The following is a 23,814-nucleotide window of genomic DNA, read 5'->3' on the forward strand; positions in this document are numbered from 1 at the left end:
AGCCTCCCGTTCTCCACCAACCGTAAACTTCAGCTCATCAAAAACTCTGCTGCCTGAGTCTTATCCTGCAACAAGTCACACTTACCTTGGTCCTCACTGGTCTCTATTGGCTCCCGGTCCCACAATGCCTCAAATCTAAAATTCTCATCCTCGTGTTTAAATTCCTCCACGGCCTCACCCCCCCCTCTTTCTGTAACCTCTTACAACCCTCTAATCCACCCTCCCCTAATTTCGCTGTTCCTCTGGCACTGAACTCGTGTGCATTCTTCCCTCCCCACATCCCCCACCCCTCTTTACCCCATCATTGGTGGTCACGTTTCCAGCGTCCGTTTCTCCTCATGCCATAGTGAGGCACCTCGGGTTGTTTTTCTATATTAAGGCCAGTGTAAATGCATGTTACTACTGTTGTAAATTACTTAGTTAAAATAACATCATAATGTCAGAAAATACACAATTTTGAATATAATTGTCTGGGGAACTCAATTTTCAGAAACCTTTCAATGCTTTCACTCCTTAAAATAAAATCCAGCCCTTTTGATTCCCCAGTCTGTGCTGAGTTAAATTAACCTCAGCCGAAGTTGTAATATTTGCTCTCCTATTATCTATAACACACCCCCAAGCTAGGGGGATGGGAAATCAGTAAGGGTTTACACTACAGATCGCAATACAGTGACCCTGCTTGAAAATGTACATCTGTGAACCCCAGGTGAGAACAGAATAGGCGAGGCTGCCAACGTTCACGGCCAAGCCTCTCGCATGCCTGGCACCCGTAGAATCTTACCCCAGTGAGGGAGTCAACACATTCAGTGGGGAGGGGAAAACATCCATCACTCATTTAATGTGTGGGTACAGAGGAGCTGTGCCTCGCATTGTGTTATTTGGAAACTGCAGCATGGCATCAATCAAGTGCCCTACTAAGATTGCTAAGAGTGTTGGATGTCTGTCACTTGCAAGGTATGCGGATGGGATCCAACAGCATCACGTGAAAAATATTGCTGCACAGTTTCTTTCTTTCTTTTGCTTTCCCCCTCTCCATTGTACATTAACTTCCAATTAATAACGTCACTGATTGTAACTGCTAGGATTCTACAAAGATCAACAACCAAATACATTTCTCCATTTCAGGACCCACACGTAGTCCTGTTAAACAAAGACATTTCTTTCCAAATATTTGCTGTAGGCTGACTGCACTGTGCTCACTCAGTTGAGAACAAATTTCTCAACAGCTTCCAAAACATCAGAGTTTCCCAGAAAATGATTGTCATCTCGCTCCAAAAGGGTACTAACCAAACCCATGTGGCAGGTGTAGAAGAACAGTGAGGCCTAAATTCCTTAGCGCCCCAACCCGGGAGTGATTCCAGCAGCAAACAATGATCCCTAGAATGTCAGGCGTAATACCCCCTCGAATGTCAGGCGTAATACCCCCTCGAATGTCAGGCGTAATACCTCCTCCTGGACCCCCTAGAATCGCAAGTGTAGTGCCTCCTCCCAAACCCCCCAGAATGTCAGGTGTAGTGCCTCCCCTCACCAAACACCCTAGAATTCAAGTATAGTACCCCCTCCCAAATATCCCAGAATGTCAGGTGTACCGCCCCCTCCTAAACCCCTTCGAATGGCAGGTGTAGTGCTTCGTCCCACTGGTTTAGCAGCTGCGAGATTGCACGACATTGTGTTTGAGACAGATTTCAGTGCCCTATTCTCATGGTCACTCCAGAAATTATGGGTGGAACTTGAACATTTGACCTTTGATCCTCATGTCTTTGATTGAAAAAGGTTGGTGCAATTCAATGTCAAATTCATATAGAGCTATACTTTTATAAATAACAATTTGACAGGTGGTGAGTGTGTGTGGGGAGAGGTTATTGGAGTGGGAGGGTTTGGCCTCAATAATCACCTGGCATTTCCACTGGAGCCATCTCACGAAAATAAGAAAATGACGGGCAGGAAAAGACCAGCTGGTCCATCTAGCCTGTTCCCAAGGATTACAGCTGAAAAGCATTGACAAGGATCCAGACAAATTAAAAGGACGGGTCAAAGAACTATAGTTTGCTTTTAATGGGGATGAATGTATGGTAATGGACATTGGAACAAGAAATATCAAATGTATGTACGCAATAAAAAAACTCTATTAGCAAAGGTGCTACAGGAAAGAGGTGGTCCGACTGTAAGTGTTACAATTCGTGCTTCACCAGGAACCTTTATTTTTGCCCCAACCCAAAAAGCCAGCTCCCATAGGCAAACCTACACCCCCTGTGAACTGAAACAAGATCTGGTTCAAGAATATTTCTGTTTACTATCTCTAGATTTAACATTGGATTTCTACAACATGCCCACAGCACTGCAGAGGATAATTATTATCATCACACAAGAGTCTTCCATGACAGACTAAACTAACTTCAAACGTTGGCTGCTGCTCCTTATTTCTGTGAATGCGTATCTGTGTATTAATCTATTTGGTATTTTAGTCTGTCATGTAATACAGCGGTTTTGAACTAGTTTATGAGTGTCGAAGGAGACAAAGCAGTCAGTTGCAGTCCTTTGAATAGCTTTATTTATGCATCTTTCAAACAATGGATACATGATCACTTCTTGGAGATGGAGTAGCTACCCAATCCCTAGCAGTTACAGTCTCAGAATGATATAGGCATCTTACCCACAGAGCCATGTTTTGCTGGGTGAAAACCATAACAACTAGTATATCAAAAATTCCAATCTTTATATCCATAAACCCTTTTAAATACAGCCCTACCTATCAGGGAGTCCAACTGTGAGTCATGGGTACGTCACTTGAACAAAGAACAGTACGTTTCACAACAAATACACAAAGGTGTGCTGATGGTTACTTGGGGTGTCTGATCGTGCTGTCCTAATCAGATGATATTGTGAATTGTTTCTAGCACTTGGGTGATTGTTTTTCCAGATGCATACATCTGTTAGTAATCAACAGTATTAATTTGACTGGCATCTTCCTCACCAAAGAGTAGAAGCCAATTTCCAGCAAGTAGATAGAGAAGCAGTTTGGAGGATGGTATCTTTCTTAAAAGAAGTTGTTTTTAAGCTAAGAAGTGCGGAACCGGGAGAGGATCCATAAACTTTGGACAAAAATACTGCATTTTTGTCACAATTTGAGTATTGTGTCCCATTCTGGTTACCAAGATATATCTATGGGTGATATTCAGGCCATAGAGGAGCAGAGAAGAGCCACAGTGCTGATCAGTAGCACCAGAGGATTGAGTTATGAGGAAAAATGGCAAAATTAGTATTATTTAGCCTTGAAAGGAGGCAACTGGGAGGGGATCTTCTATAGTATACATGATATTAAATGATAAAGGAAAGTACTTCAAAGTAAGCGCAGCCGGTAGAATGAGGGGGCACAAGCTACAAGCAGTGAAAAAACAATTTAGAACTGATGTCAGGAATAATCTCTTCTCACAAAGAATGGTCTTCTGGGTAGGGTAGTGCAGTGAAATCTTAGACTCTATCAAGATCCAGTTAAATGATATGATGGGAAGTCGCAAGTTTTTCTTCCTGAATGTAGTATGAGCTAAAATGAGCCAATTGGTCTACCTCGTCCGTATTTGTCCTGTGATCTGGATGTGATTATTAACCATTCACTGAGAATAGGCCATCAATGTGAGGCTGTTCCCAACAGTCTGTTTAAGTGATGCATCTTTTGAGGGTATTTAACCATAAGGTGAAACAGGCTATTTATGGTCCTGAAGTCTGACCTAATTCAAATCAAATATACAAACAAATCAATTTTCCCGAAAGCCCCACTCTCCAGTAATTAGTTACTAATCTTCAACTCATGCTGATTAATACAGTCCTATGATAGCTGCCACCTCCCTCCATCTTAATCCTGTGTCCAATAATAATGCCTGAGACAGATTAGTGAATGGATTGTCCCAACTTGCAGGGCTCAGCACACCATACACACAGCTTTAAACAGCTTTGGGATAAAAGATTTGTATCTGCATAACACAACTGTGAGAGAGAGTGATGGGCAGTGTGCCAACATTGCCATACAAGATGGCATGATGCCAGACAGGACTTTTAACACAGAAAACACAAGGCAAAGCTTTTTGTTTTTGTGTTCACGGATGTAAATACAACATTACACTAGCTGATTTCAGACAGGACAGGAACATGCTGGTCCTTCTTGTTCCAAAGGGAACTTTGTGTCTTTTTCTGTGACTTCACTGTCAGAATTAACAGTAACATAAAATAATGATTGTATGTTTTCCACCCCTTCCCCTCACTTCAAATTCTAGGTGTGATATTTTTCTACTTGTAGTCAATAAGGGAAAAAGTTGCCACATTGTAATGCAGCTTCACTTTGTATCAAAAGTGACTCCCCAATCATTCAATCAGTAAAGTCACCACTTGCTGAGCCACACTGACCAGGAGGGTCCCAGGTTCAGTCCTTGGTCTGCGCTGAATTAGCTAATCTCAGGTAAAGCAGCAGATGGCGTGCTACAATTGACCTCAGTGCCCAGGCTAGGGATGGGAAATATCAGCAAGGGTTCTCTTCCTTGATCACTATCTCTCACACTTTTATACAGTGGCTCCTGCTGGAAAATATATGAGCGTGGACATCAGCTGAGGACACTTGGGCCCGATTGTGGAGTCCCCTCCCCCCCCCCCCCCCCCCACACTTGTCCAGCCTGAAGAATGAAGAATGGTCAACTTGGACAAGTAGCAGAGACCTAACAGGCATCATGTAATTAACCCAGCATGAGTGTTTGCCTCACTCTCCCCGTCAACCGCAGGCGATAACTGACCCTGGATATATTATATGTGCGTACCATCAGACCGCACCAACACACAGGACCAGAAAAGACCCCCTTGGTCCATCTGACTGGTCCCCAAGTTCAAAAAGAACCATCCCATATCTTCTTTCATATCCATCACTTCATTCTTTTGCCAAAAAAAAAATCCAGCTCCCCCTTGAATTTGCCAACACTATCCATTCCCACTCTTCCGCTGGGTAGTCTGTTCCACACATACACCACCCTCTGCGTGAAGTAGTTAAATCTCAACTAACTCTGCACCTTCCCCCTCCTGAGTTTGAGTCTGTGCTGCCTAGTTACAGAGCTTGTGGTTATGTTAAACATTATTATTGTTCTCTTTATTTACACCCTTTAGAATATTGAAAACTTTGATAAAGCTTCCCTGAAACTGCCTTTTCTGCAGTGTAAACATTCCCAGTTTCCTTAGTCTTTCCATTGAGCCCAGCCATTTATTTCCCGGTGTCAGTTTGATTACACTCCTCTGTAGTGACTCAGGGTGTCCATACAGTAGTATGGCGACCAGAACTGTACACTGTACTCCATGTGGGGATGACGCAGCATTCTGTACGAGCTAACTGTTACTCCCTTGGATTTAAGTTCTATCATTCTGCTCTACACCCCAAAGGATTATTTTTTCTTTCAGGTTGAAACTCAGAAGAGCTTGAAATCTCAATGAATAGGTAGAAGATAAAAACAATTATGATTCAACTCCTCTGTCCTACATTTCGCTGTAAAATATTTGTTCCATCAAGTGGATCTGAAAAGAATCAGGTAGACCAACCCTAAACTGAGTAACCAGGAAGGAGTGGTAGCAACAAGGCCAAATATCAGAATGGAATCAGTAATATCAAGTGATAAACACTAACATTTATAAAGCACCTTACCAGGCTGACAAAATGACGCATCTTCCTTGAATAATGCCATAAGATATTTAAAGCTACCTGGTCAGGCAGATGGGACCTCATTTTAATGTCTCAGTAAAAGCACAGCACCTCCAACAATGTAGCACTTCTTCAGTACTGTACTGGAGTGTCAGCTCAAATTCCTGGTATGAGGATTTAATCCACAAACAGCCGAGCCAGATATAAAAATATCAGCAACCCAAAACTAAATCACCCTCAGTGGAGGCTAAGTAATCCGAAAAGACTGAGTATAACGGATTCCGCACTGGTCAATTCCCAAAATTCCTCTGTTTTAATATGGAAGCTGACCTCCGCTGCCCATATTTGAGTCAGGTCAATATAAGAAGCCATCGGCTTGTCATTGAGCAAAATGTTGCAGGATCGCAGCCTTTGTTCAATTGGCCCTCTTCCTGTCAGTATTTTGTTTTGTTATTTGGCATTAAGCTCCGTGCTATCCCGGGGCACTGTGAAAATCCATGGCTTCTTTTACCAGTTCCTGTTTTTCATTGGAGCGATGCCAGGCAGACAAAGCTGCCTGGAGCTCAGTATCAACAGTTACATATATTTAAAGTTAGTGGTTGCTTGACACATAGAACCAGAATTTTTTTTCCTAATTACTTAAACAGGCACACTGAGCTTGCCCATTGGCTCACTTGGTAAATTCACTGATTGGTGTGGCAATACATCACTCAGACCAAGAAGGACCCAGGCTAGATCCCCGATCTCTATTAGTTGATCACAATCAGGGCAGCAGTTGGCCTTAGGAGCCCCTGAGCTAGGAAGGAGAAAAAATACATCAGCCAAGATTCCTCCTCCTTACCTTTCAGCGAAATACATGGATATCGGGTCGAGATTGTTTGTGGTGCCTTCCATAGTTGAATATCCCACTGCTACCTCACTGTCTAAGGTCATGCAAGGATGTCCTGCATCTGTGGAACAGCAGTTCAGCAAGAGGGAGAGCAGGTTCCGGAGAGGAGGGTTGGGAACAGAAATTTGGGTTTTTTAACTGTGGTTTAATTGCGTATAGTTTTATAAAAAGTACGCAATTAAATAAAAATATGCAATTACATAACCACAGTTAAATAATTACCAGATGAGGGCTTGGGTTTCCTCCCAACATTTTTGTTTTGTGCTCGCAGTCAAAAGGCAGTTTCCGAGCCTCCTATGATCCAAACCTGCACCATTACACATGACATGTATGATCATACCCTGAATTAACAGTTCTCCCCGAATTGCAATGGATAGTTCACCAGGGATCATATGGGATGGCCACCCCATTCTCATATCTCCTTTGAAGGGTATAAAATACAGTGTAGTCAGACCAATGTGTACAAGCTAAAATTAATGGTCAAGTTCATTTAATATATAGAAGCAGTGAATCACAGCAAAATACTGAAAGTATAATACTGAAAAGCCATTAAGATGGTAGCAGTTTACAAGGGAGCAAGTGCCTTTTTAGAATGTATTCTTTATAGACCTTGATAAGTACTTCGACTTATGAATAAAACTATCTTTTGCAGACCAATGCAATGTTACATGCTGATGGTGCCAATTTATGCTGTGGGAATTCTTTCACGTTGCAACCAGTCCTTTGAAGTCAGCTCTCACATTTTGTGAGTTGGATTGTTATTAGGTATTACCAGGAATACACAGGAGGATGGCAGGCAATACGTAGCAGAGTGGAGGTAGGCATGCAGGCCCTGAATTTACGCGGAACGGCTGAAAACTCTGCCGGGACCCGATAGACCAAGTCCTGGCCTTACACAGACGTTTCCAGTGTCCTTGTGGAGCCTCTGATTATCCCAAATAAGGCCACAGACATGGAGGAGGCAGGGCCAAGCACAGGAACTCCTAACAGTGGGTGTTCCCACTTCCTCAGCCTTAGCGGGACCCAGCAGATATTTGGAGGTCATTATGAAGAGTGGGATGAAGCGCACCAGCAGCCATATGGCACAAGCGGGCCCTGCCAGGGGGGTCCAGGCCGCGGGCAGGACCCAGACCCCCAAAGATCAAACCAGACATTTAACGCCAGCTTTTTTGGAGTCTCCTGGAGTTGGGGGGGGGGGGGGGGTGGCGGGGAGGTGACGCTGCAGATGTGCCCCCATAACAGCAAAGGCTCTGTCCTTCAGGCTCCTCCCCCTGACCCAGTGAACGTCAATGGAGTCAGTGGCAGAGTTCAAGTGCTTGGCACAATCTCAAAGCAGTTGCTGTGATCATGCCCCCCATGTATTTCCAGTGCCATGGGGGGCAATTTTAAGTGCCTCTGCCTAGTGGCATCAATGGGGCAGTAAGTGGCCTGAAAATGGCATCAGGTCAGTTACGTTTACACTGCCACTATGACTGCCATCATTTTGGGTGGCGCATTGAGAAGGACGGCTGGCATGCTTACCTGTTTCAGGCAGGTGGCTATTTGTAATATGCAAATCAGGGTCCTATGACATACATGGGACCCCGATTGCAACTTTGAGGTACAAATAGGTGAAGCATGCACCCATTCACACTGGCGTTGAGCGACCTAACCATTTGAGCGGATAACAGAGAGTCTGTTTTCTTGTTTCAAACACTTCCAGAAGGCATTTACATATGATCTCATTGAAACATGTAAGATTCTGAGGAGGCTTGACAGGGTAGATGCTGAGAGGCCGTTTCCCATGGCTGGAGAGTCTAGAACTAGGGAGCATAATCGCTGGATAAGGGGTCGGCCATTTAAGACTGAGATGAGGAGGAATTTCTTCACTCAGAGGGTTATGAATCTTTGGAATTCTCTACCCCAGAGGGCTGTGGATGCTGGGTCATTGAATATATTCAAGGCTGAGATCGATAGATTTTTGGACTCTCAGGGAATCAAGGGATATGGGGATCGGGCAGGAAAATCGAGTTGAGTTTGAAGATCAGCCATGATCTGATTGAATGGCAGAGCAGGCTCGAGGGGCCATGTGGCCTACTCCTGCTCCTATTTCTTATGTTCTTATGAGATGGTGGGAGAAACTGCTTTTGCGTACACTGTTGTCTGGTAGAAATTGACTCATGGGACAGTGGTAGCCAATTTAATTGGCAGCTCTACTGGCCAACCCCTAGGCTGGGAAGGTGCCAAGAGAAATTTCATGTCCAAGGAGAACACAAAAAGAACAACGGTCCTTTGTAAAACCATTCTGTGAATGGAGGTAGGTAAGGCCGAGGCCTGTCAACCTAAAGAAAGGAGCCAACAGGTTGTAGCCCACTAAGTGAGAGAGTGTGATGCGGTTTATTATTTTCTTTAAGACAAGGAGAAACGAATATGAGTTAAAGTAAGATAAAATTTGTTATGTGTTACTTTATACGTTCACTTTCTGACCATAAAATAAAGCAGCTTAATGATTCATATCTTGTTGCATCTCACTAAAGTATTAATTAGTCCACCTTTTAAAAGATTGGAGAAACGCACATAAGGATGTTTGGGGATGATGATATCTAGTTTATATAACAAGGGAGTTTCATTTATGCCCTTTTCCTACCCTTAACTGTCTTATGCATTGCATAATGTCACCTTTACAGGCACCTCCTTTCCAGGCTATAAAGCCCAAGTTTCCAGTCTTTCCTCATAATTCAGACCTTTTATACTAGGGATCAGCCTTGTGGCTCTTTGCACTGCCTCCATTGCCTGAATGTCTCCCTTGTTTCCCAGTGACCAGAACTGGCCACAGTAATCGAGGTGTGGTCTGACTGAAGCACTGTGCACTTTAATCATAACTTATTCAGACTTGTAGCCTGTTGTTTAAGCTATGTAGTACAACATTCTGTTGACTTTGTTAATTGCTGCTCTGCGTTGGTTGGAAATTTAATTGTCACATCTACTAAGACTCCCAGATCTCTTTTCATTTCATACATAGCTAATTCAACAGCATTCACAAAGAATTTACGGTTCCCATTTTCTTTTTACACTGGTCTGCTTTAAATTTCAGCTGCTAGTTTTCGGCCCATGTACATATTTTGTCCGATTTGTCCTATCATTTCTGAGCTGCTTCCTTCAATGCCTCTTATTTGATATTATCTGCAAATATGATTCATTTTGCATTGAGTTTCTGAACTTAAATCCTGGGATGAGAGTGAACTGAGGGGGTTGCTGTGACCTAGGGTGAATGGTGGGGTCCCAGAGTCAGAGGTCACTGTGAGAATGGAAGTTTTCAGGGACTGGGAGAGGTAATGGGGTCTGTCAATACTGGGGACAGAAGGTCCCAGGGTGTGACAGCATGGGGAGACAAAGGATGACATGGTATGAAGCCCGGGGGAGTTGTGTCAGAAGTGGTGATCCTGGGATGCCATTGTATTGGGAGAGGCTTTGGGGGGAGGGGCAGGTTCTTGAAGTGCTGGAGTGGGAGATACTGGAACATGCTACCTGTATATGTGAGCCTTATTTATATTGTATGCTTATGTAAATTAGGACCCACACTAAAGTTCACAATTTGGGTTTATGCTCCACCCCTATGTGCACCTCACCCATTTAAATTGGATGCATGACTGCTAAATTGGCCAGGCCTGCTTTGAAATGTTTCTTAGTACAAAGCTTCAATTGATTCAGTGACTGTTGAAATCTGTTTTTGTTTTGCTAGTGAGCACTTCACTACCTGTGAATTGAACACCAAAGATATTTTATTTCCTTCCACATTTTGTCTTTTTGCTGTGGCTTTCAGTTTGCTAAGACCTTTCTGAAGTCTTACCAATGACTCCTAAGTATGAGTTGTACCTCTTAAGACTGTGAGGATGGAATTCCTTTGGATGTTCCTATACTGCTGCATGAATTTGATGAGGAGGACGAATTTGTGAGAGTTAACATCTACAGGCCCAAAGACACCTCTTTATGGTATGTTCACTACCGTCAATACCCAAGGACCCATGTTTATAGACCATGCCACTCATGCCAGGGTATAGCAGGGGGGGGGGGGCCTGTCTTCACTGCCTCTGCTTCACCACAGAGGCGGTGACCATGCTACGCCATCTGCTCCTGTGTCATCTTGGGAAAAAACCTACAGGAAGTGAAAGAGATAAAGATTTACAATGCACTCACAAAATAATGTCTTCAAAGACATCTGTGTTGTCTCACATCAGCACCTTCAGGAAAGGGAGAAAATTGGTGGAAAAAATATAAATAATCAGGTTGATTTTTGTTTTCTCTCTTAATATTAACATGTAGGTCATCTGGATAACTGCTTAAAATACTTTCTATTGGCATTGGCATTAGTGGGGCAGTTGTGCCTCTAGTTCCTGATGTGCAGGTCTCATGCAGCCAATAACAACCCAGTGTAAACTCGTCCCCTAAGGTCAAAGTAAATGCAACACTAGTCTATATCTGGGGTTGATAATGTTGTTCTTAGTGCACAATAAAGAAGCCAGACAACTGAAGATCCAAAGTCTTGGGCAGGGACTAGGGTAATTAGAGTCCAGCGACCTCCTTTTTAGGTTTGCTATCTCTTTCGCTGAGACCCAAGCTCAATTTGACTATTTGCGTACTGTTCACTAAGCTAGACTATGTACAACAAAGGCCCTGGGCAATTTCTTTCAAAGATGGAGGGTATGTAGATGCTTTCTTTCTTACTAAACATAGATGCAGGATGGTGAGAATGCAATTACCAATCACAGCCATTCAAGATGATCAGGTGCAGATCTTATTGGACCCAACCATAATTCATAAGCAGCTCCCAATCTTTTATGCGAAGCCCTCTACATCAGAAGTGACCTCAGTCAAATATTTAATTCAACCAAGTTGACTATTAAACAAAGAAATCTCCTGAGACCACTTACTGGAACAGAATTTGTAAAAGTGGATCCCCGCCCCCACCATCAAAGTGCAAGCCAGTTGCTCTCTGGTAGATGATCCAAAAGCCAATCTTGGTGACTGGGCCTTTACACTGAGTATCAGTGCTGATGCGATATAAATTTCTTTCTTTCTCTTTTTTTTCTTTCAAGCACCCTGCCTGATCTTCCGCACTCTTCCTTAGGGGTCTGAGACCAATTATAATAACCCAACTGAGATCAGCTAACTCAGAACAGACCAAGGTTTGAGGCTGGCATCTTCTGGTCTGCATAGTTTAGTACGACAACAGGCAGTGCTTTTATACACTGGGCCAGTAGGGGAGTTGTTGTTTTTAAAACTTTAGCACCAAACTGACACCCATCTTACTCCACACATTTAACGGCCAACTTCCAGACCCAGTGAACTTGCCACTGATCTTAATTATTACTAAGAAGGGCATGGATCCTACAGTGTGGTTGGCCCATTAACTTAGCAGTTAAACCTTGATTGTATTATGATGATGATGATGATGATGAAGATTCACCTTTCAGACTAAGAAAACTTTGGACTATTGTAATTGATGTGGACCAGGTTTGAGTTAATCAACATTTTCACAGGTGTTGGGCTCCTAGTCATAATTGCCTCATTTAAACCTGAAAGATGAGTGGAATGTTGTTTCTTGTGGCTGGGACTGGTGAATGGATAAGATGTCCATATTTAACTATCTTTTCCTTTGTGCCCCTCTTTTTAAGAACCTCTCAGTTTTCCAGTTTCTATTAGGAGAAAAGGGGAATCAGTGTAGGCCAAGGGTGACCCTACAAAGCCTCAGTCAGATTAGTTAAGGCCCTGACTACCTGAGCCTAAATTACATTACTAATCTATCCAGGCTAGGTTTCCTCTACATTGCTTCATGTTTGAACAAATCCCCAAAAAAGCCAGACTCCATTCTATATTTTAAATGTACAGCTCCTCTGTACTTTACTCCCATATTACTGTCTACTCACAAAGCTTTCAACATGATGCAAAAAGGATGCTCCTGATCATGCCTCAGTTTGATATAACACATCCTTGATGGAGACTTGCTTATTTATAGATTTGCAAGACAATGGTTGCTGACCTTTCATGGCATTGAACTTTCATCAGTTCCAGCATCTGCAGTATTTTGCTTTTGTTTTAATGATTGCTTGTTCCTAACTTTACAGGATTTGGCTTTCAGATGTAATTTTGCCCCTGGTAACTTTTTAGACACAGGCAATTAAGAATTGCATTACTCAATCCCTGACTCCCACCGAAGGCATTCCCACCACCTGCAATTGGATATTCAGGGTTTGGCATCCTGATGAATGAGTAACAGCAACACTTTGTATCAAAGCTTCAGACCTGATCCTGTTTGTTCATGTGCCTGAAATTCTTGTTTTGTTAATTAATTGCAGATCTAAGTGCAGCAAAAATAGGATTACTTATAATTTTGTATATATGGAAGTGTTCTATCCCACATTGAAGCATATGCAATGTGTTGTTGTGAGTTTGAGGAGATAGGCTGGCTGTTATGTCTCTGTTATGACGCTTTTTCTACTGCACTGTGCATTAGTGAAACACTGCAATAATAGTGATGCAAATTGCATCAAAATTTATCCTTGTGTTATGAACATATCATCCGGTAACTTGCATGTGATGTCACCTCAATAAGTAATGATCCACAGCTGTTGTGTTCTTCTCCCTTCTTTAGCAACCATGACACTCCCTCTTTGAGCTGGGTCTGGCTTTGAGGTTATGCCATGTGTTTTCCAAACATTCCATTTATGACTATATCATTCTTGGACTGAATTCCTTTTAACTGCCTGTTGTGGGCTGAGACTCAGATTTCATGAAAAATGTTGTTGATGTGCTGTCACACCCTGTATGGTGAATGTGTAGTTGCCATCTGCAGTAATTGTATGTGTTTTCTTGTAGGAGCACAACATAAGTTTTTTTTTGCTAAGGAGACACATTCTGTTATGAAGTAGCTCGCCCAGTGAATAAAGAAAGTGGGGTAACCAAAACCACACAGACCAAAAGGTGCCAGGTTTAATTGCTGAATTAGCAAAATGTATTCAGGGCTGTGGTAAGAGTTCTACAATTGGCCTTGGCAACTCTGAATTAGGGAGAGGAAAGTCAGTCAGAATTTCCACTTCTAGTGACTTCCCAATGACTCCTGCTGGAAAATGCTTTTCTAGACAGAAAGGATTGAGTAATAGAGTGAAAAGATGGGTGAGTGGGATTGAAATCTATCAAAAATATGTGATCTTTGCAAGAGATGTTTATCTATGTGCATCCTTCATAGTCTTAGACAATTTCACTTGCCAGTTAGCCTGAGATCAGCTTCCTCACAGTTTTGACAAGCTGAGGAGTTAGTCAGTATACTGGGCTACTTTGTTATGAAGTGGTAGGGTTTGGGTCTGCACTGGTGTCCTCCATGTGCTGAGTTACTGTGTGCTGTAGGAAAATGTCAAGAGGAGCCTGGCACTTCCCACAATGGGAGAGAGGAAACTTAATGGAGAAGACCCCATGTGGGAACTCCTGTCGATGGTTGAGGAGTGGCAGATTGGCTACCTGCTGTTTTAGCTGGGGATCCTGCATGGCTTGAAGAGATGTGTGCAATGACAGAGGGCAGAAAATATCATTCAAAACATAAAGGAATGTCACCTCAACAAAAGAAAGAACTCTGGCAAGCTGTAAAATCAAACAACGTACAATTCATTGGGTCCAGAAATTAGTAGGTGCCGGATCTGTTTCTGCTTACTGCCCAGTTGCTAACAATCTGAAACATTCACTCCCTTCCTATTTCCATTAGACTGGATCACCTCACAACATCATGAGCTCTGCCATTGTTACTTTATCCACAGTTCATAAAGAACCAAGTGGACATAATTAAATACTCTATAGATTGCAAAATAGATGTTTAGGTGGAACCATGGAGATATCGTGGAATTGAAAGCAACTGTTTAAAGATGATTGATATGAGGGTTAGATATTCTGAATTTTGTTCAATTACCTTTGAGGAGCGGGAAGAAACTTTGAAGACCCTTCAGGTAAAGCTGGGATTCTAGTTTAAGCAAAAAATTCCACACTTCTCTATCTGTTTGTAGCCAGAGCATCCTCAACAATGGTTTCTCTTCCCATCCCTACACTGTTACATCTGGAGTCCCCCAAGGATCAAAGCTTGAACCCTCCTCTTCCTCATCTACATGGCAATATCACCCACTGACATGGGGTCGGCTTCCACATGTACGCTGATGACACTCACCTCTAGCTCTCCGATACCCCTCTTGACCCCTCCACTTCCTCTGTGCAGTCAAACTGCTTGTCTGACATCCAGTCTTGGGTGAGTTTTAACTTCCTCCTGCTAAACATTAAGAAGAGCAAAGCCATCGTCTTTGTTTCCTATCACAAACTTTTCTCCCTCTCCACCAACTCCATCCTCCTTCCTGGTTGTTTTTTTAGGCTAAACCAGATTTTTTTATAGCCTCAGCATCCAGTTGCACCTCAAGCTTAGTTTCCAACCCTATTCCCTCTCCATCACAAAGACCATTTAGTTCCACCTCTGTAGCACTGCTGTCTCCATCACTGAAGCCTTGTTTCATACCTTTTGTCACCTCCAGGCTCAATTAGTCCAATGCTCTCCTGGATGGCCTCCCATCGCCCAGCCTCCATAAACTCCAGCTTATCCAAAATCCTGCTGTCTGTATCCTATCCAGCACCAGCCTGCATATCTATCACCCCTGTCCTCACTGACCAACATTGGGTCCTGAGCCCCCAATGCCTGAAATTTAAAATTCTTGTCCTTATCTTTAAATCCCTTCAAGGCCTCGGTGCTTCGCCATCTCTGTAATGTCCTCCTGTTCTGCTGAACTCTCTGTTCCACTGCCTCTTGTGCATCGCTCCTCCCCTGGCCCCATCATTGGCGGCCGTGTTTCAGCTGCCAATGTCACACCCTCTGGAATTGCTTCCCTAAACCCCAATGCTTCTCCACCTCCTCGCCTCCTTCAAAACCCTCCTAACAACATACCTCTTTGACCAAACTTTTGGTCACCCCTCCTAATCTCTCCTTCTTTGACTCAGCATCTGCTTTTCTTCACAACTCTGTGAAGCACCTTGGGATGTTTTCTATATTAACGGAGCTATATAATTGCAAGTTATTTTTATTGAGAAAACAACAGTGGAATGAAAATCTTAAAATACAATACCCGACAGTTGTAAAAAATCCTGTACTTTGAGAGAATATTATTGTCCTGAATGTTTCAATGCTTTTTCTAGTGAATGAATAATTGACTTGACTTGTAAATTGTGAAAATTCTGTAGGGTTCAATGAAACAGCTTCTGGTTACAAAACAAGAGGCAACATCAACTTATTTTAACATTTACGCAGAACAATGTGATAGCAGGTTAATTAGTACCAAGTTTGAATTTGGTTTTGAGAGCACCTAAATGCATAAAATAACAGATTTGCCAAAAATAAATGATAATGGGAAAAATAGAAAGGGGAAACCCTAGGTACAGGTACAGGACAAACAGAACGGAGTCCGAGGACAGTGCTGATACAGTGGAGGTCAATGCAGTGCAGTCTTTGAGGCTTCACTTTAGTTGCCCCAACATTGCCACCCTCTCCAAGATGCTGACACTCAACAAAAATTAACAGATAAAACTGTGTGTAGCCCCCTTCCTGTACATGAAGGAAGTTGCAACAGTTTGTTTTCCTGATCTCAACCAGTGCGGCACTCGGGGTGTTAAAATTGGCCTCAGCACCTCTGGACTAGGGAGAGGGGAAAAAAATCAGCCAGAGCACCTGCTCCTCATTGTTATCCAGTGACTCTTGCTGGGAAGTGGGCATATGTGGGTGTTGGATGAGGACAGGACTGGGCTCAGCTGTGAAGGCTTCAGAGTGGAATAACCGAAGAACACCCCCTGCCTGGGCTTACACACAAGAATAGCCGCTTGGGTGAGTTAGGAAAGGGTGGCCGAGAAAAAGTTTGTTTTTACGTCAGAAACACACAGATGAATCTGGCCTTGCCACTGGAATCGAATGTATGACCCCACTCTCGTGGTGAAATCCTTCTCTCAGGTAAACTGGGATCGATTCTCACAAGGTGCCCATGCACTAATAGCTGCAGCATTTCTCCTGTGTGCATTGAAGGCCCTGTTCCAAGACCGACCAGGGTTCAAATTCAGTGATTGTAACTGGGTATTTTCTGACTAATTCTAGCATTTTGCGGTACCATGTTTTGGAGGCTGCCTGTTTAACACTGCCTCCTGTCACAATACAATCCAGAGTGCAGACAGAATGCGCACTGTAGGTGGGGAGTGGGGGGAGGAACTGATGCTTCCTGTTATGATGCAAGGCCTGAGATGCTTCAAGGGTTTTGTGAATGGATGTGCTGATCAGTTTGTCAAACAATGCTTGATGGACTGTGTCTCATCTGATGGCATGGCCTTCAGTGCTGTTTTCTTTCAGTTTAACACATGCTGCAGGGAAGTGAGCTAAGTCACCACTCGCTGAATTTTAGAATGTTAGCTTTTGAGTGGGATGTCTGGAAATTTCTAAAATGTAAACAGGACACCGATAGTTTGATTTTTCCACTTGGTCCTGTCTCATGATTTGGAGGCATTGATGATTTATTACGGTTTTTAATTAATTTCCATTAGAAATAAAGCATACATCAACCCATGATCCCAGCCCTCTGCCCTTCCCCACTGCAGTCCTCCCCCACACTATCCTGTTCCATTTTTGGATTTGTCAAAAGATATATGCATGACTATATATTGGCTGGGGTATATGAAAGGATGCTGTATATACATTTGTATATAAATATGTATATATATAAAAATTGACCTTCCCCGTGTTCACTTCTAAAGATTTGATTGGCCTGTGGGGCGATGTCACTTTCTAACATCCTGATTGGTCTATGGAACCATGTGATTGCAATATCTTCCCTGTCATTGGGCACGGGTACTCTCGGTTTCTGTTAAGCACATGCTTAACAGGACCAATCAGATTAAAGAATGATGGGAGAGGAGACAGAGAAGGTTGGCATTAGACTACATAACAACAGTGACTACACTTCAAAAAGTATTTCATTGCTAAGAAGTGCTTTGGGACATCCTGAGGCTATGAAAGATGCTATATAATTGCAAGCTTTTTTCTTTGGTTAAATCTTCTTAATTAGCTCCCTGTCAATCATCTTAAAAGAAAGTATTTTGCCCACACGTGAGGGAGAGTTACACAATTCACAGCCTACCATGAGGAGTATGGGAGAAAAAGATATTTTATACATTTAATGCAAATAATTGAGAAAAAAAGTAAAGTTTTGAGGAGGAATGAAGGGAGAATAAACAAGCATCTGCAATTAATTAAATACTGCATTTCTACAATGGGAAGTAGGGCAAAAACAAACATGTAAATAACTGAGAATAAGAGGTTTTGGGAGAGAGAACCAAACATTTAACCAACACTTTACAAAGTTACCCGTATCTTAAGCAAGTTTTGTAAGCACTAGGCAAATAGTTTTACACATATTACATCTGTGGGGCCTGTATGTTTAAGGATCAGTAAGGCATGTAATATTTTTACCTCGTTAGTCCTGTGAAGTGTTGCTTCAGTAAATTTGCTGTACGATAGCAATGGATGAACAGCTGTCACTTTTAGACTGTAGCGGGACCGCGAGTAAACATGAAAATCCACTTTCCAGCTCCCGGACAATGGTAGGTAGCACCATGGTCGATCTACGAGTTTTGTGTATAGCAATTTACATATGTAATTATTTACTTATGTATGCAACAGGGGCGTATAAATGTTATGTGAGAGGTATGATATGTTTATATAAAATAATGTAGATATGCGCCTTTAAATATTTTCATAATCATGAAAATGGTTTCTCCATTCCTAATCCCTGAAACTGAAATCCTGACCAGGTTTTGCCCTGTGTCTTTATTCCTCCCAGTTCTGGCCGTCCTGTGGTATTTCCTGCCACAGGCTTCCAGACAGCTGTACAGCTTTGGGATGCTAATGCTGGTAGCCAGCCTGCGCTCTGACTGTCTTGCAATGAAGCTATCTCTCTAGCCCGTCTCCCAGTTTCCCCCCCCCCCCCCCATTTGTGCTCGGGAGAGAGAAAAGGAAAAGACACTGCAGTACGAGCAACAGAAATTGGAGCTGAGCAGGGGAAACAGCATAAGGAACGCTGGCTAACCCCTCCAGCCACCCGTCTCTGGGAGAGGCAGAAACGGGGAGGAGAGACATTCCCAGCAGCAACTAAAGCGAGATTCCGTGCACCAACTGGCCCTTCTGTCCTGTGAACCGACAATATGGTTTCAGATCCGTGCGTGAAATGGGTCTTTGGGAACTTTTCAGTGTCTGAGAGTCATCTTAAGAGAACTGGGATTTAAAGCGGAGTTTTCAGCCTGCTGGGGCTTTTCTTAACACACTGATCTGTGAGATGCCTTCCATGTTACAAGAGGTAAGCTCTATCTGGCCACAGAGAAAAATCAAAAACCCTTCATCATTCTAGAGCCTGGTCTGTGAATCAGCGAGCACTGTCGACTGTCTCAGCATCTTTAACAAAGATCGTGAAATGCGTTGCATGAGCGAAGGGTCCATGCTGATATTTCTTGCTCGGGTTAAAAATATTGCTCTGGAAGGTTAGTGCTAGGGCCGGAGCAATAATGTGCGATGGAGATTTTTGATCCTCCCACCCTCACGTACACATGCTGTCCGTTTAACTGCAGTGAGGGGAAGGTGAGATTAAGAAATGGTTGGAACAGTGTACTGTGAACAAAGAACACCAGACTGCTCCAGAATAAATGAGGGAGCTTGGGAGAGAGAGAGCAATTACAAACACAATGATTCATTCACAACCAGCCTGTGTATGTTTGTAGCCCTTCTCCATTTATCTTGCACGGAGCCAGTGTTTTGTGCCCAGTCACTGTAACCCCCTTAATAGTAATGAGCAGTAGCTGGCAGTCACTGGGCGTATAACCTCTCCGCCACAATTGGATTCACACGCCAGGAATTGACAGTGTTTTGGCAGGAATTGACTTTTATGATATTGGTTTGACTTTTTGCAAAGAAGCAGGGCTGCTGGAATTTGTCCAGCATTTTGTGAGTTCTGGGCTGATCTGGTCGATTTCTCAAGAGTGGATGCCTCAAGTCAGGATGTTGATGCACCATCAGGTAGGGCATAGCTTGGCATCCCATGGAGTTCACAATTCCAACCTGGACATCAGGAGGCATGCCAAGGGGCAGCAAGAGTTTCTTGTGAGATGGGGGCAATGCTGTTGGACTGTTCTTTCGCAACTGATGATAACTAGTCATAGAATTACAATATAGGAGAACTGCAATTACAATCCAGTAGATTTGCAATGAAAGTATTCAGTTTTTGTTCTAATTTTGGCTCCTCTTCTCCTAAAGACACTCGGGGTGAAATTCGTGTTAGGGATAGTGCAAAATGGGCGGTAGCGAATCGGCAGCCTGTTTTACACTCTGCCTAAGATTCGGACATGGGGTGTAGTGTAAAAGGGGCTACCAAATCACTACCACCCAAAGACCAATTTAACCCCCACTGAGCCATACTGGAGTGCAGTTCCATGAGTGTCAGCAGTTATCCAGTACATCACCCAAGTGCGTGAGTCCAGACTGGCATGCTGTTTGAACAGAGGGAGCAAAATATCATAATTGTCCTCATGCAACATTAATACTTCTCGACACGCACTTTCCAGCAGGAATCAGTGGATAGGAATTCCAGCTGATTTATTTTTTTCCTCCCAGCCCCGGAGTGCGAGACTAATTGTGGTACCTCGACCACTGCACTGTCTGAGATCAACACAGGTTTCGAACCTGGTGCTGTTCTTGTTCTGTGGCTCAATACCACACTGGGCGGGTTATTTACCTGCTGAGTTACTGTGGGTGCAGAAGTATTCAGTTAAAGAGCGATCAGTGGATCAGAAAACAACAGGATTTGATTTGTTTCAAAACACAACCATCTGAGTGTTGGTGACTGCAACACAGTACGCAGTATGTTAGTGAAGTGATTACATTACTGGACTAGTAATGCAGAGGCTTGGGTTAATAATCTAGGGAGCATGAGTTCAAATCCCACCACGGCAGTTTGAGAATTTGAATTCAGTTAAAATAATAAATATGGAAAGAAAAAGCTGGTATTAGTAAAGGTGACCGTGAAGTTATCAGATTGTTCACTGATGTCTTTTCAGGGAAGGAAACCTGCCGTCCTTACCCGGTCTGGCCAACATGTGACTCCAGTCCTACACTAATGTGGTTGACTCTTAATTGCCCTCTGGAGTGGACTAACAAGCCACTCAGTTGTATCAAAACCGCTACCTGCAATTCAAGAACAAGACCCATCACCAGTTCTCAGGGCAGTTAGGGATGAGCGATAAATATCAGACCTGCCAGTGACACCCACAACCCGAGAATTATATTTTAAAACAGCAAACAAGACTGCAGTTCTTTTACTCCTTCACTAAAGATAGATTCCATTAATAAGCAGCCCAGAAACTCCTCCATCGAGTACGGAAGGACTGTGTTTAACACTCCCCCCACCCCCCCCCCACCCCAGAAGTGTACGATTGTGTATAATCCACTAAGTGTAGGGCTACATCTGCTTCCCACCCCTCAAGTCTAGATGGACTGTATTTACTCATACCAGAGTGTAACGGTCTGTGTTTACCCCTCATTGTAGGACCGAGTTTACCCCTCCTTGATTGTAGGTCTATGTTTATCCGACTCCCCATGTAGAAACACAAGCCCGGATTTCATTTCAACTCTGGGCACATTCAGGGAGAGGGGGGCGAGAGGGAAACTCTTTGGCGTGAGCCCATTTTAGCATCCAGGCCTCATTGAACTAGTTCTGACTCCCATCTGAAACCGTTGGGAGTGACGTCACTGCTGGTTGGGTGCAAGTGGGAATTGGGACTAGAGCCGGACGGGTCCTAGGAAAGATAAACCGGGCCGCGGCAGGGGTCCAGGCCAATCGCAGCCAGTGGAGGTTGAGGGGAAAGCCAGGTGTAGAAGTTTCCTTGTTGGGCCAGGAGGAGCACTCAAGGATCCTTTCAAAAATGTAAACAATGGGTACTTAGCTGGGCCTCTTCTGGCCCGATGCTGCTTGTCCCCAGCTTTCTCTGTCAGCTCCAAGACTGTGTGTAATTCACGCTTTTCAATGTTAAAATCACGTTGGGGTCTGAATTACATCATCGGACCCCAACATTTCAATATTTATGAGGTCCTCGCCTCCTTGTAGCGGACGCCCTCCGCACTCCTCAAAACACGGGAGTTAAAGTCACGGGGTGGGGGGCGGGAATGTGGCGCGATCCTGCCCCCCCACCGCCAATTTAACAACCCGCCCATCTTGTTCAGGCAGGGCTACAGACTTTACCTGCTCCCCTATGTAGTAGAATCATCTCACCTTTCCTCTGAGTGTTGAAAGGTAACCCCATCCCTGTCTGTAGTAGTTGCCCTGATAAGTGCCCCCTAGTGCTTGCTGTTTATTGTCACCGATGTCCGCAGTCACACAAGTCACCCAGTCAAGCTATATCTGCATGATACACCCGAGTTTGTCGCATGGCTAGATTGTGATCTGAGACAATCTGATTTCAGTTTAACCTCTTACTGCCAGAGATGGGAGGGGCTTCCCATTAGTGCTTATCACCAATAGACTGCCAGGAAACATGAGGACTTCCTCCAGCAATCCCACTTCATTAAAAAGCCATAGCTAGATTGCTAGGGAATCAGAAGCAGATTGCCAAAGGCTATTACCCCCCCCCCCCCCCCCCAATTTTGTCCTCTTCTTTCTTGAAGGTGCTAACTTTTTATGGAGTCCAGTTGCACAGATACTGGTAGCCTGCGAATATTTTGCCCAAATGGTCAAGCTTCACGTGAGCCTAGATAGTGCATAAATACCAACCTAGAAAATGAGTTAAAGCTGACCAACAGCTTCAGAAAGTCTGACACAGCCCCAAAAAGGCTGACAAGTCAAGGACAGTCTCGATTATAAGCCTATGACCTGTGAAAACATGTGGTTTTGTAGTTTAAGCTCTAGGGTTACCCAACATATCCTTATTTGTTTGGGAGGAAAAGCAGAATAAGTACAAGAAAGCCGAAGGAAAAAATACAAATGTTGAAAGCACAAAATTTAGTACCAATCATCCCCCTTCCAGCCCTAAAAATGCTCATGTTTAACACTTTGTTTGCTACAATTCCAGTATTTCGGAATCTGCAGTGAGCATTGGTGTTGCTTTTGTTTTCATCGAAATCGGACGGTCCAGAATTTCCGGTGGTAGTGTACCCGACAAGTCACGCCCAACTTTATGTCTGTTGTCATACCCATTTTGCTGACAGCAATTTACGCTGAAATTTCTTGCCAGTCTCATTAGCATACACCAGGACGTAAAAATCGGAGGAAAGGACAAAACTCACGCAATATATTCCTTCTTTAAGTATGAAAATTAACAGGATATTCCCGGCCGACTTTTGGGACTGAAGAAACAATTAATTCCCAAATGTCAAATAGATGTAGTTTATTGAAAGTTACCTACTTGCCATTTAGGAATGGATTATTTTTGTTTATATTTTAAAACTTCTTTCTATCAGTAGCCTTAGATAATCTATTACTATGAGAAATGCTTTTAATTAATTTACTTTAAAAAAAATGCCTAATAGAAAATAAGGGATTTGAATCCTGCCTTATTGACCATGGCTCATTCCAAACAGGATTGTAGGGAGCAATTTTAGAATTGTGCACACTCCTTTCAAATGTGCCCCGCCCCCAGACATGGATGGGTACATGGGACTGGGATGTTATAGCTATTACTGAAACATGGATAAGGGAGGGGCAGGACTGGCAGCTCAATGTTCCAGGGTACAGATGCTATAGGAAAGATAGAGCAGGAGGTAAGAGAGGAGGGGGAGTTGCGTTCTTGATTAGGGAGAACATCACGGCAGTAGTGAGAGGGGATATATCCGAGGGTTCGCCCACTGAGTCTATATGGGTAGAACTGAAAAATAAGAAGGGAGAGATCACTTTGATAGGATTGTACTACAGACCCCCAAATAGTCAACGGGAAATTGAGGAGCAAATATGTAAGGAGATTACAGACAGCTGCAAGAAAAATAGGGTGGTAATAGTAGGAGACTTTAACTTTGCCAACATTGACTGGGACAGCCATAGCATTAGGGGCTTGGATGGAGAGAAATTTGTTGAGTGTATTCAGGAGGAATTTCTCATTCAGTATGTGGATGGCCCGACTAGAGAGGGGGCAAAACTTGACCTCCTCTTGGGAAATAAGGAAGGGCAGGTGACAGAAGTGT

The 23,814-nt window shown here is 43.4% G+C and overlaps 1 protein-coding gene across 3 annotated transcripts in view; it reads left to right on the forward strand.

The window, feature by feature from the left end:
* The window catches only part of osbpl5 (oxysterol binding protein-like 5), a 171,355-nt gene that overhangs the window by 23,966 nt on the left and 123,575 nt on the right, over positions 1-23,814 (forward strand). For 2 of the 3 annotated variants that reach the window (XM_067993735.1, XM_067993732.1), the window contains exon 1: positions 18,476-18,952. The exons of the other annotated variant lie outside the window; for it this stretch is intronic. Coding sequence is in view for 1 of the 2 variants with exons in the window: in XM_067993732.1 (XP_067849833.1) it covers positions 18,932-18,952 (21 nt within the window). In the remaining variant the exon portion in view is untranslated. Of the gene's footprint in view, positions 1-18,475; positions 18,953-23,814 lie in introns of those variants that run through there. 3 annotated transcript variants of the gene reach the window in all.

This window comes from Heptranchias perlo, chromosome 12 (genome assembly GCF_035084215.1).
Source record: "Heptranchias perlo isolate sHepPer1 chromosome 12, sHepPer1.hap1, whole genome shotgun sequence".
Taxonomy (NCBI): domain Eukaryota; kingdom Metazoa; phylum Chordata; class Chondrichthyes; order Hexanchiformes; family Hexanchidae; genus Heptranchias; species Heptranchias perlo.